At 38.9% G+C, this 14,799-nt stretch overlaps 1 protein-coding gene across 4 annotated transcripts in view; it reads left to right on the top strand.

Moving 5' to 3' along the window:
- Window positions 1-14,799, top strand: part of LOC143062770 (ATP-binding cassette sub-family C member 5-like) — a 93,130-nt gene that overhangs the window by 39,928 nt on the left and 38,403 nt on the right. For all 4 annotated transcript variants that reach the window (XM_076234559.1, XM_076234551.1, XM_076234574.1 and 1 more), the window contains 5 exons: window positions 3,191-3,308; window positions 3,815-3,858; window positions 4,426-4,497; window positions 4,680-4,804; window positions 5,313-5,385. In XM_076234559.1, the coding sequence (XP_076090674.1) occupies window positions 3,191-3,308; window positions 3,815-3,858; window positions 4,426-4,497; window positions 4,680-4,804; window positions 5,313-5,385 (432 nt within the window). The remainder of the gene's footprint in view (window positions 1-3,190; window positions 3,309-3,814; window positions 3,859-4,425; window positions 4,498-4,679; window positions 4,805-5,312; window positions 5,386-14,799) is intronic.

Raw genomic sequence — 14,799 nt, forward strand, 5'->3', positions numbered from 1 at the left:
GATCAGGTAGTAAACACTTGAGGGACGAAGCTTCTGACACATAACGTATAGTACGCTTTAAAATGCGCTTTGCTTGACAAACTGTAAAACTGTTTAGAAGGGAACACAATGGTTTACTTTTATGTTATTTGGATGGAGAGTTGTCTCATTGGCACTCATACCACATCTCCCTCTGTCTACAAACGCTATAATGCATGGTCCTTTCGGCACTCATACCACATCTCCCTCTGTCTACAAACGCTATGATGCATGGTCCTTTCGGCACTCATACCACATCTCCCTCTGTCTACAAACGCTATGATGCATGGTCCTTTCGGCACTCATACCACATCTCCCTCTGTCTACAAACGCTATCATGCATGGTCCTTTCGGCACTCATACCACATCTCCCTCTGTCTACAAACGCTATGATGCATGGTCCTTTCGGCACTCAGACCACATCTCCCTCTGTCTACAAACGCTATGATGCATGGTCCTTTCGGCACTCATACCACATCTCCCTCTGTCTACAAACGCTATAATGCATGGTCCTTTCGGCACTCATACCACATCTCCCTCTGTCTACAAACGCTATGATGCATGGTCCTTTCGGCACTCATACCACATCTCCCTCTGTCTACAAACGCTATGATGCATGGTCCTTTCGGCACTCATACCACATCTCCCTCTGTCTACAAACGCTCTGATGCATGGTCCTTTCGGCACTCAGACCACATCTCCCTCTGTCTACAAACGCTATGATGCATGGTCCTTTCGGCACTCATACCACATCTCCCTCTGTCTACAAACGCTATAATGCATGGTCCTTTCGGCACTCATACCACATCTCCCTCTATCTACAAACGCTATGATGCATGGTCCTTTCGGCACTCATACCACATCTCCCTCTGTCTACAAACGCTATAATGCATGGTCCTTTCGGCACTCATACCACATCTCCCTCTGTCTACAAACGCTATAATGCATGGTCCTTTCGGCACTCATACCACATCTCACTCTGTCTACAAACGCTATGATCATGGTCCTTTCGGCACTCATACCACATCTCCCTCTGTCTACAAACGCTATAATGCATGGTCCTTTCGGCACTCATACCACATCTCCCTCTATCTACAAACGCTATGATGCATGGTCCTTTCGGCACTCATACCACATCTCCCTCTGTCTACAAAGGCTATCATGCATGGTCCTTTCGGCACTCATACCACATCTCCCTCTGTCTACAAACGCTATGATGCATGGTCCTTTCGGCACTCATACCACATCTCCCTCTGTCTACAAACGCTATGATGCATGGTCCTTTCGGCACTCAGACCACATCTCCCTCTGTCTACAAACGCTATGATGCATGGTCCTTTCGGCACTCATACCACATCTCCCTCTGTCTACAAACGCTATAATGCATGGTCCTTTCGGCACTCATACCACATCTCCCTCTATCTACAAACGCTATGATGCATGGTCCTTTCGGCACTCATACCACATCTCCCTCTGTCTACAAACGCTATGATGCATGGTCCTTTCGGCACTCATACCACATCTCCCTCTGTCTACAAACGCTATGATGCATGGTCCTTTCGGCACTCAGACCACATCTCCCTCTGTCTACAAACGCTATGATGCATGGTCCTTTCGGCACTCAGACCACATCTCCCTCTGTCTACAAACGCTATAATGCATGGTCCTTTCGGCACTCATACCACATCTCCCTCTGTCTACAAACGCTATAATGCATGGTCCTTTCGGCACTCATACCACATCTCCCTCTGTCTACAAACGCTATAATGCATGGTCCTTTCGGCACTCATACCACATCTCACTCTGTCTACAAACGCTATGATCATGGTCCTTTCGGCACTCATACCACATCTCCCTCTGTCTACAAACGCTATAATGCATGTTCCTTTCGGCACTCATACCACATCTCCCTCTATCTACAAACGCTATGATGCATGGTCCTTTCGGCACTCATACCATATCTCCCTCTGTCTACAAACGCTATGATGCATGGTCCTTTCGGCACTCATACCACATCTCCCTCTACAAACGCTATGATGCATGGTCCTTTCGGCACTCATACCACATCTCCCTCTATCTACAAACGCTATGATGCATGGTCCTTTCGGCACTCATACCACATCTCCCTCTATCTACAAACGCTATGATGCATGGTCCTTTCGGCACTCATACCACATCTCCCTCTGTCTACAAACGCTATGATGCATGGTCCTTTCGGCACTCATACCACATCTCCCTCTATCTACAAACGCTATGATGCATGGTCCTTTCGGCACTCATACCACATCTCCCTCTGTCTACAAACGCTATAATGCATGGTCCTTTCGGCACTCATACCACATCTCCCTCTGTCTACAAACGCTATAATGCATGGTCCTTTCGGCACTCATACCACATCTCCCTCTATCTACAAACGCTATGATGCATGGTCCTTTTGGCACTCATACCACATCTCCCTCTGTCTACAAACGCTATAATGCATGGTCCTTTCGGCACTCATACCACATCTCACTCTGTCTACAAACGCTATGATCATGGTCCTTTCGGCACTCATACCACATCTCCCTCTGTCTACAAACGCTATAATGCATGGTCCTTTCGGCACTCATACCACATCTCCCTCTATCTACAAACGCTATGATGCATGGTCCTTTCGGCACTCATACCACATCTCCCTCTGTCTACAAACGCTATGATGCATGGTCCTTTCGGCACTCATACCACATCTCCCTCTGTCTACAAACGCTGTAATGCATGGTCCTTTCGGCACTCATACCACATCTCCCTCTATCTACAAACGCTATGATGCATGGTCCTTTCGGCACTCATACCACATCTCCCTCTGTTTACAAACGCTATGATGCATGGTCCTTTCGGCACTCATACCACATCTCCCTCTATCTACAAACGCTATGATGCATGGTCCTTTCGGCACTCATACCACATCTCCCTCTATCTACAAACGCTATGATGCATGGTCCTTTCGGCACTCATACCACATCTCCCTCTGTCTACAAACGCTATGATGCATGGTCCTTTCGGCACTCATACCACATCTCCCTCTATCTTTCGGAGTTTTTACCTTGATTTGTATCTTCCTTACACATTCATGATATTTTAATTTCCAGATAATTGTGTTTTAATTAAAATTGTTTCTTGTGTTTTTTAACAGAATCTACTCCTTGAAGAAGAATTTCTTCCACATAATTGTAAATGTAAAGATGAGGAGAATGCTGTTGAAATTTCTGATGGGTTCTTTCAATGGGATGCACCACCAGACGACTCAACAGGTACTCGACTTTAATACATTCCTTACAGGTAGATAAATAGAGGATCCACCAAGATTGATATTCAAGAAAGCAATTATGCAATATGACCTTTTTGGTCCGTAAGCCAAACTTTCTCGGAAAAGATGTTTTTGTCTAATATGACAATTTATATCCCTAAAAGGATATTGTTTCGTTCCATTGGATAACAAATTACTCCAGTAAGAAATAAAACGTATATTTTGACTATGAATTTGATTGATATATCTGGGTTAAAGTCATTAGTCCATGATGGTCTTAATTAGGATTACTAAAGTAACACGAAGCAGGTGCATTTTGTTAAAATTTGTAAATTAGATAATGACTTTTAAATCTTTGTTGTTTGAATGATAGAATATTTACTTACAAGGAAAAGGGATGGTTATTTTTTTATTATCACAAAAGCAATATTAATTTTACCTTTGCAATCAGTGAGTTATTGTTAAGTTGTTTTATATAGTTTTTTAACAAGTTGTTTTCATCTTTTTTAGTTAAAGGATATTCTATAGAAGGACTTAATTTAGTCATTCAAAAGGTAACGTAAAAAGTGAAATAACAAAGCAACTGAACTCCGAGGAAAATTCAAAACGGAAAGTCCGTAGTCAATTTGCAAAATGAAAAGCTCAAACACATCAAACGAATGAATAATAACTATCATATTCCTGACTTGAAAAGGATTTTTTTATGCAGAAAATGGTGGATTAAGCCTGATTTTTTAGCTAGCTAAACCTCTCACTTGTGTACAAGATTTAATTTACAGTTTCGAACATGATTTGAAAGTATAAATGCGTTATTGCCTAAATGAATGTTTAACATTGCAAAATGTTGAAATATCATCATATCAGCTTCAATACTATGGTAACGTGTGTAATAATTAAGATGTTGATCACAAATTGTTGAGATCTATTTTAAGTCTGTATTCTTTACATTAGGTTGGTTTGTCACTGCAAAAATAAAATAAATGGAAAATGAAATTTGAAAATTAGTAATGTAATTGTCATGCTCTTTGTATATAAGTTTAATGCTCAATTCTTTGTTTTACTTAAACATATGCACATTCAGTGGATTGAGAAGTAAGTTACCTTCATATCTTTACTTTCAGGAGAAACTAACAGCAATATGTGGACCGGTCGGATCAGGGAGATCTTCAGTTCTTTCTGCAATCCTTGGAAGGGTATATTTATTTAATTTGTAATTCTGCATAAAGTTGAAGAGCATAGAACAGTTCTTATCAGTCTTCCATATTTCAACTTCAAATGATCATTGCAATTTGATTGTGTAGTTTTGAAGGGTCTACAGAGTAGGATAGAATAATGCATATTTCGATTAGTTTTTCCAATTTTTTCTAATTTATAGATGCCAATGATATCAGGAAATGTAGCTATTGATGGAAGTATAGCATATTCATCTCAGCAGGCATGGATATTTAACGACACCTTGAAGGAAAACATTCTCTTCGGGAAACCATCTGATGAAAACAAGTAAATTATTACAAAACGGCATATTTAATGAGAAATCGTTAGGTCTCTTATCGATTTATGTAACATTACGGTGGTATATAGTATATGGCAGAAGCATACCAATTCATATATATGTTTTACAAGAATTCGATTGTCACAAAATTGAACAAGTAACTGAGCAACACATGAATATTCGAAAAGTTAGGTACAGATTTTATTATATTGACTTTAAATGTAAATAAATAGACAACGTTAAAACAAATCATTTGCTTCAGTATCTCAGGAAGTATTTCGAAGTATTTATTGCCTCCAACAATATATTATTAGCATTATGAAGAGGGGAAAGTAACGATACACAGAAAACTTTAGCACTGCATGTATTGCCACTGTAAAAACCGGGGTTGAACTGAGCTGTTTGGGAGTATTTTCGTAAACCATCATTCCACTACTTATCTATAATCAAGTTTGAGTATTTCAATTATGACAGCATTTTATTAACTAACGCTTTGTTTGAATATCTAAATTTCAGATTTAAAGAAGTAGTAAACGTTTGTGGACTAGATTCAGATATTTCTAATATGGACAACGGTGAAAACACAGAGGTTTGTTAAATTATTTTCAAGAAATACTGTGTTGTTTATGTTCTTAACTTTTTACGATGATTTGCGGAAGTAATTTTTCGTTCATTATTTTGTACATAATATTGTTATACATTTTCATCTCGGGGCCTTTTATAGCTCATCGTTGTACGGTGACTTATAGCTGTATATTATGGACGTCAAGTTGGTTACCTATTCCCTATTCCCTATTCGTTACCTATTCCCTATTCCCTATTCGTTACCTATTCGTTACCTATTCCCTATTCCCTATTCGTTACCTATTCGTTACCTATTCCCTATTCCCTATTCGTTACCTATTCCCTATTCCCTATTCGTTACCTATTCGTTACCTATTCCCTATTCCCTATTCGTTACCTATTCGTTACCTATTCCCTATTCCATATTCGTTACCTATTCGTTACCTATTCCCTATTCCCTATTCGTTACCTATTCGTTACTTATTCCCTATTCCCTATCGTTACCTATTCGTTACTTATTCGATTTTTAATATCCTTCCCCCTTTTTAATTAATTATCATTCTTCTTCTTCCTCTTCTTCCTCTTCTTCTTCCGCCACTTTAAAAATGAACTTGTCCGCAGCATTTCTCCAAAACTACTTGTCAGATTTACTTAGGGTTTCATAAAATGTTAGACTAATATGTCTAGGTGAGCCATCAATCGCTCATTTGTGCATTGGGGTCTATTTAGGGGTATTTTTGGGGGTCAGAAAGAAGGGAGGGGTTTACTATAGAACCCTACGGGATTTTATTTTCTAAAATTTTCAAATGAATATAACTTGAAAACTGTAAGTAATAGAAACATGCAGTCTTCAGAAATGATTAAAGGACAATAAAACAAATCACATGAAATATAGGGGAGTCCCTGGGGGGGCATCCCTACCCCCTTCAATTCGAGAATGTGCTTTTAACTTGTAAACGGTCCAGATCCCCACCCCTAAACCATATATATTCTTGTATGGGACAATAAAACTAATCAAATGAAATTAAATAAAAGTTCCTGGGGGTCACCCCACCCGTTCAATTTGAGAATGTACTATTATCTTGTAAACGGTCCACATCCCCACCCCTAAACCATATATGTTCTTGAATAGGACGATAAAACAAATCAAATGAAATTAAATGGAAGTCCCCGGGGGTCATCCCCACCCCGTTCAATTTTAGAATGTGCTATTATCTTGTAAATGGTCCAGATCCCCACCCCTAAACCATTTATTTTCTTGTAGGGGACAATAAAACAAATGAAATGAAATAAAAGGAAAGTCCCTAGGGGTCATCCCACCCCCTCTTGTTTGAAAACTTATAAACGGTCCAGATCCCCACCCCTAAACTATATATATTCTTGTAAGGGACAATAAAACTAATCAAATGAAATTAGATGGAAGTTCCTGGGAGTCACCCCCACCCCGTTCAATTTGAGAATATACTATTATCTTGTAAATGGTCCAGATCCCCACCCCTAAACCATATATATTCTTGTAGGGGACAATAAAACAAATGAAATGAAATAAAAGGAAAGTCCCTAGGGGGTCAGCCCACCCCCTCTTGTTTGAAAACTTGTAAACGGTCAACATCCCCACCCCTAAACTATATATATTCTTGTAAGAGACAATAAAACTAATCAAATGAAATTAAATGGAAGTTCCTTGGGTCACCCCCACCCCGTTCAATTTGAGAATGTACTATTATCTTGTAAATGGTCCAGATCCCCACCCCTAAACCATATATGTTCTTGTAGGGGACAATAAAACAAATAAAATGAGATAAAAGGGAAGTCCTGAGGGGGTCATCCCCACCCCCTCTTGTTTGAAAACTTGTAAACGGTCAACATCCCCACCCCTAAACCATATATATTCTTGTAGGGGACAATAAAACAAATAAAATGAAATGTAGGTAAAGTCCCTGGGGGTCACCACCACCCCCTCCTGTTTGAATACTTGTAAATGGTGGAGATCCCCACCAGTAAGCCATATATATTCTTGTATGGGACAAAAAATCAAATCAAATGAACATGGGACCATATGAATTGCGAGTTATGGGAGCTTTGTTTGGGAGACTTCGTAACAGCATCCTTTTACAATTACTTCTTGTTGTTTATACTCTTATATCTGGTACTAGTTCTAAATTTGTTGAGGTAAAATGATCTTTTAATGACCTATTTATATGTGTTTGTGCTCAACCGATCCTTTTACTTTATGTTCGATACTCATGTGTTCCTTATTTGATTTTTTATACGTTCTACCTTTTAACTGCTTTATGTCCGTATGTTTGAAGATGGATCTTGGTTCGAAGGGATGAAATCACCGTGTAAGCGCTTGCATAAAAAAAAAGAAGATGTGGTATAATTGCCAATGAGACAACAACCCACAATAGACCAAAATGACACAGAAACTATCAACTATAGGTCAATGTACGGCCTTCAACAATGAGCATAGCCCAAACCGTGTAGTCACCTATAAAAGGCCCAGATATGACAATTTCAAACAATTCAAACAACAAAACTAACGGCTGTATTTCATATACAAAAAAATAACGGAAAACAAATATGTAACACAAACACAAACGATAACTACTTAATTTCAGGCTCTTGTCTAGGGACAGACACATACTAACATAATGTGGTGGGGTTAAACATGTTAGCAGGGTGTACATCGTTTCAGAGCATGCTATTACCTTGTTTAATTCGTTCCATCACTCGCTTATAATTCGCTTATAATACGTGTATCATACGTTGCACCTTTTAAAACATGATTTTCAATTGTTTTGTTGTCTCTGGTGGTAGATTTGGGTTCTTACAGGTGATATAACTCTATAAGTGCATATGTACCCGTTCCAGCGCTCGGATAATACCCTGTTACTTATTCGTTCCTTATTCGCTTTTAATGCGCGGGGTAAGTATACGTTGCACCTTGAAATAAATCGTTTTTTAATTGTGTTCATGTCTCTGGTGGTAACAATGTATTCTTAGAGAAGAAATGACCCTATTAAAGCGCATGTACCCGTTCCAGCGCTAGGTTAATACCCTGCTACCTATTCGTTACCTATTCGTTACCTATTCGTTACCTATTCACTTATAATACGTTTGTTGTACGTTGCACCTTTTAGAAAAAGGATTTTCACTTGTGTTCATGTCTCTGGTGGTAACAATGTGTAATTAGAGATGAAATTACCCTATTAGCATGCATGTACCCGTTCCAGCGCTCGGATAATACCCTGTTACTTATTCGTTCCTTATTCGCTTTTAATGCGCGGGGTAAGTATACGTTGCACCTTGAAATAAATCTTTTTTAATTGTGTTCATGTCTCTGGTGGTAACAATGTGTTTTAAGAGAAGACATGACCCTATTAGAGCGCATGTACCCGTTCCAGCGCTCGGTTAATACCCTGTTACCTATTCGTTACCTATTCGTTACCTATTCACTTATAATACGTTTGTTGTACGTTGCACCTTTTAGAAAAGGATTTTCACTTGTGTTCATGTCTCTGGTGGTAACAATGTGTAATTAGAGATGAAATGACCCTATTAGCATGCATGTACCCGTTCCAGCGCTCGGTTAATACCCTGTTACTTATTCGTTACCTATTCGTTACCTATTCACTTATAATACGTTTGTTGTACGTTGCACCTTTTAGAAAAGGATTTTCACTTGTGTTCATGTCTCTGGAGGTAACAATGTATAATTAGAGATGAAATGACCCTATTAGCATGCATGTACCCGTTCCATCGCTCGGATAATACCCTGTTACTTATTCGTTCCTTATTCGCTTTTAATGCGCGGGGTAAGTATACGTTGCACCTTGAAATAAATCGTTTTTTAATTGTGTTCATGTCTCTGGTGGTAACAATGTGTTTTAAGAGAAGACATGACCCTATTAGAGCGCATGTACCCGTTCCAGCACTCGGTTAATACCCTGTTACCTATTCGTTACCTAATCGTTACCTATTCACTTATAATACGTTTGTTGTACGTTGCACCTTTTAGAAAAGGATTTTCACTTGTGTTCATGTCTCTGGTGGTAACAATGTGTAATTAGAGATGAAATGACCCTATTAGCATGCATGTACCCGTTTCAGCGCTCGGTTAATACCCTGTTACCTATTCGTTACTTATTCGCTTTAAATACGTTTGTTGTACTTTGCACCTTTTAGAAAAGGAGTTTCATTTGTGTTCATGTCTCTGGTGGTAACAATCTGTAATTAGAGATGAAATGACCCTATTAGCGTGCATGTACCCGTTTCAGCGCTCGGTTATTACCCTGTTACCTATTCGTTACCTATTCACTTATAATACATTTGTTGTACGTTGCACCTTTTAGAAAAGGATTTTCAATTGTGTTCATGTCTCTGGTGGTAACAATGTGTTCTTAGAGATGAAATGACCCTATTAGCATGCATGTACCCGTTCCAGCGCTCGGTTAATACCCTGTTACCTATTCGTTACCTATTCGTTACTTATTCGCTTTATATACGTTTGTTGTACGTTGCACTTTTTAGAAAAAGATTTTTACTTGTGTTCATGTCTCTGGTGGTAACAATGTGTAATTAGAGATGAAATGACCCTATTAGCGTGCAAGTACCCGTTCCAGCGCTCGGATAATACCCTGTTACTTATTCGTTCCTTATTCGCTTTTAATGCGCGGGGTAAGTATACGTTGCACCTTGAAATAAATCGTTTTTTAATTGTGTTCATGTCTCTGGTGGTAACAATGTGTTCTTAGAGATGAAATGACCTTATTAGCGCATATGTACCCGTTCCAGCGCTCGGTTAATACCCTGTTACCTATTCGTTACCTATTCGTTACTTATTCGCTTTATATAAGTTTGTTGTACGTTGCACTTTTTAGAAAAGGATTTTTACTTGTGTTCATGTCTTTGGTGGTAACAATGTGTAATTAGAGATGAAATGACCCTATTAGCGTGCATGTACCCGTTCCATCGCTCGGTTAATACCCTGTTACCTATCCGTTACCTATTCGTTACCTATTCACTTATAATACGTTTGATGTACGTTGCACCTTTTAGAAAAGGATTTTCAATTGTGTCCATGTCTCTGGTGGTAACAATGTGTTCTTAGAGATGAAATGACCCTATTAGCGGTCATGTACCCGTTCCAGCGCTCGGTTAATACCCTGTGACATATTCGTTACCTATTCGTTACCTATTCACTTATAATACGTTTGTTGTACGTTGCACCTTTTAGAAAAGGATTTTCAATTGTGTTCATGTCTCTGGTGGTAACAATGTGTTCTTAGAGGCAGCACTCGCACCCGAAAAGTGGAAAGGTGTAAATATAAGTTGCAAAACTTGTTTCCCAATCCACTATAAATAAATATATTTAAATTAAGAAATAAAACGTGTGTTATGCGTTGCTCTTTAAAAAAAGGAATATGTTTGTGTCTTTGGTGGTAACTGTAGGTTTTTAGAGGTGAAATAACCCTAATAGAACATGTGTACCCGTTTCAGCGCTCGACTGATACCCTGTTACTTATTCGTTCCTTATTCGCTTTAAATACGCGTAGTATATGTTGCACCTTGAAATAAATCGATTATCGATTGCTTTCACGTCTCTGGTGGTAATTATGTGTTCTCTGATCTGAGTTGAAAAAACTCTATTAGCGCATATGTACCCATTTCACCACTCAGTGATACCCTGTTACTTATTCGTTCCTTATTCGCTTTTAAAACGTGTGTAATGCGTTGCACTTTAAAAAGAAATATGTTTGTGTCTCTGGTGGTAACTGTCGGTTCTTAGAGGTGAAATAACCTTAATCAAACATATGTACCTGTTTCAGCGCTCGATTAATACCCTGTTACTTATTCGTTCCTTATTCGCTTTAAATACGCGTGCTATGCGTTGCACCTTGAAATAAGAAGTAACAAATAGGTAACAAGGTATTAGCCGAGCGCTGGAACGGGTACATACGCGCTAAAAGGGTTATTTCATCTCTAAGAACACATTGTTACCACCAGAGACATGAACACAAATGAAAATCTTTTTCTAAAAGGTGCAACGTACAACAAACGTATTATAAGCGAATAAGTAACGAATAGGTAACAGGGTATTAACAGAGCGCTGACACGGGTACATGCGCGCTAATAGGGTCGTTTCATCTCTAAGAACACATTGTTACCACCAGAGGCATGGACACAATTAAAAAAAATTATTTCAAGGTGCAACGTATACCCTGCGCATTAAAAGCGAATAAGTAACGAATAAGTAACCGGGTATTATCCGAGCGTTTGAACGGGTATATACGCGCTAATAGGAGTATTTTATCTATAAGAACACATTATTACCACCAGAGACATGAAAACAATTGAAAATCCTTTTCTGAAAGGTGCAACGTACAACAAACGTATTATAAGTGAATAGGTAACGAATAGGTAACAGGGTATTAACCGAGTGCTGGAACGGGTACATGCACGCTAATAGAGTCATTTCATCTCTAAGAAGACATTGTTACCACCAGAAACATGGACACAATTGAAAATCCTTTTCTAAAAAGTGCAACGTACAACAAACGTATTAAAAGCGAATAAATAACGAATAGGTAACGAATAGGTAACAGGGTATTAACCGAGCGCTGGAACGGGTACATGCGCGCTAATAGGGGTATTTTATCTATAAGAACACATTATTACCACCAGAGACATGAAAACAATTGAAAATCCTTTTCTGAAAGGTGCAACGTACAACAAACGTATTATAAGTGAATAGGTAACGAATAGGTAACAGGGTATTAACCGAGTGCTGGAACGGGTACATGCACGCTAATAGAGTCATTTCATCTCTAAGAAGACATTGTTACCACCAGAAACATGGACACAATTGAAAATCCTTTTCTAAAAAGTGCAACGTACAACAAACGTATTAAAAGCGAATAAATAACGAATAGGTAACGAATAGGTAACAGGGTATTAACCGAGCGCTGGAACGGGTACATGCGCGCTAATAGGGGTATTTTATCTATAAGAACACATTATTACCACCAGAGACATGAAAACAATTGAAAATCCTTTTCTGAAAGGTGCAACGTACAACAAACGTATTATAAGTGAAAAGGTAACGAATAGGTAACAGGTTATTAACTGAGCGCTGGAACGGGTACATGCACGCTAATAGAGTCATTTCATCTCTAAGAAGACATTGTTACCACCAGAGACATGGACACAATGAAATCCTTTTCTAAAAGGTGCAACGTACAACAAACGTATTAAAAGTGAATAAATAACGAATAGGTAACGAATACTAGTAGGTAACAGGGTATTAACCGAGCGCTGGAAAGGGTACATGCGCGCTAATAGGGTCATTTAATCTCTAAGAACACATTGTTACCACCAGAGACATGGACACAATTGAAAATCCTTTTCTTAAAGGTGCAACGTACAACAAACGTATTATAAGTGAATAGGTAACGAATAGGTAACGAATAGGTAACAGGGTATTAACCGAGCGGTGGAGCGGGTACATGCACGCTAATAGGATCATTTCATCTCTAATTACACATTGTTACCACCAGAGACATGAACACAAGTGAAAATCCTTTTCTAAAAGGTCCAAAATACAACAAACGTATTTAAAGCGAATAAGTAACGAATAGGTAACGAATAGGTAACAGGATATTAACCGAGCGCTGGAACGGGTACATATGCGCTAATAGGGTCATTTCATCTCTAAGAACACATTGTTACCACCAGAGACATGAACACAATTGAAAATCCTTTTCTAAAAGGTGCAACGTACAACAAACGTATTATAAGTGAATAGGTAACGAATAGGTAACGAATAGGTAACAGGGTATTAACCGAGCGGTGGAACGAGTACATGCGCGCTAATAGGGTCATTTCATCTCTAAGAACACATTGTTACCACCAGAGACATGAACACAAGTAAAAATCCTTTTCTAAAAGGTGCAACGTACAACAAACGTATATAAAGCGAATAAGTAACGAATAGGTAACGAATAGGTAACAGGGTATTAACCGAGAGCTGGAACGGGTACATATGCGCTTATAGGGTCATTTCATCTCTAAGAACACATTGTTACCACCAGAGACATGAACACAATTGAAAATCCTTTTCTAAAAGGTGCAACGTACAACAAACGTATTATAAGTGAACAGGTAACGAATAGGTAACGAATAGGTAACAGGGTATTAACCGAGTGCTGGAACGGGTACATGCATGCTTATAGGGTCATTTCATCTCTAATTACACATTGTTACCACCAGAGACAAGAACACAAGTGAAAATCCTTTTCTAAAAGGTGCAACGTACAACAAACGTATTATAAGTGAATAGGTAACGAATAGGTAACGAATAGGTAACAGGGTATTAACCGAGCGCTGCAACGGGTACATGCGCTCTAATAGGGTCATTTCTTCTCTAAAAACACATTGTTACCACCAGAGACATGAACACAATTAAAAAACGATTTATTTCAAGGTGCAACGTATACTTACCCCGCGCATTAAAAGGGAATAAGGAACAAATAAGTAACAGGGTATTAACCGAGCGCTGGAACGGGTACATGCGTGGTAATAGTGTCATTTCATCTCTAAGAACACATTGTTACCACCAGAGACATGGACACAATTGAAAATCCTTTTCTAAAAGGTGCAACGTACAATAAATGTATTATAAGTGAATAGGTAACGAATAGGTAACAGGGTGATAACCGAGCGCTGCAACGGGTACATGCACGCTAATAGGGTCATTTCATCTCTAATTACACATTGTTACCACCAGAGACATGAACACAAGTGGAAATCCTTTTCTAAAAGGTGCAACGTACAACAAACGTATTTAAAGCGAATAAGTAACGAATAGGTAACGAATAGGTAACAGGGTATTTACCGAGCGCTGGAACGGGTACATGCGCTCTAATAGGGTCATTCCGTCTCTAAGAACACATTGTTACCACCAGAGAAATGAACACAATTAAAAAACGATTTATTTCAAGGTGCAACGTATACTTACCCCGCGCATTAAAAGCGAATAAGGAAGGAATAAGTAACAGGGTATTATCCGAGCGCAGGAACGGGTATATGCAAGCTAATAGGGTCATTTCATCTCTAATTACACATTGTTACCTCCAGAGACATGAACACAAGTGGAAATCCTTTTCTAAAAGGTGCAACGTACAATAAATGTATTATAAGTGAATAGGTAACGAATAGGTAACGAATAGGTAACAGGGTATTAACCGAGCGCTGGAACGGGTACATGCGCGGTAATAGTGTCATTTCATATCTAAGAACACATTGTTACCACCAGAGACATGGACACAATTGAAAATCCTTTTCTAAAAGGTGCAACGCACAACAAACGTATTATAAGTGAATAGGTAACGCATGGGTAACAGGGTAATAACCGAGCGCTGCAACGGGTACATGCACG

This window comes from Mytilus galloprovincialis, chromosome 1, assembly GCF_965363235.1.
Source record: "Mytilus galloprovincialis chromosome 1, xbMytGall1.hap1.1, whole genome shotgun sequence".
Classification (NCBI taxonomy): Eukaryota; Metazoa; Mollusca; class Bivalvia; order Mytilida; family Mytilidae; genus Mytilus; species Mytilus galloprovincialis.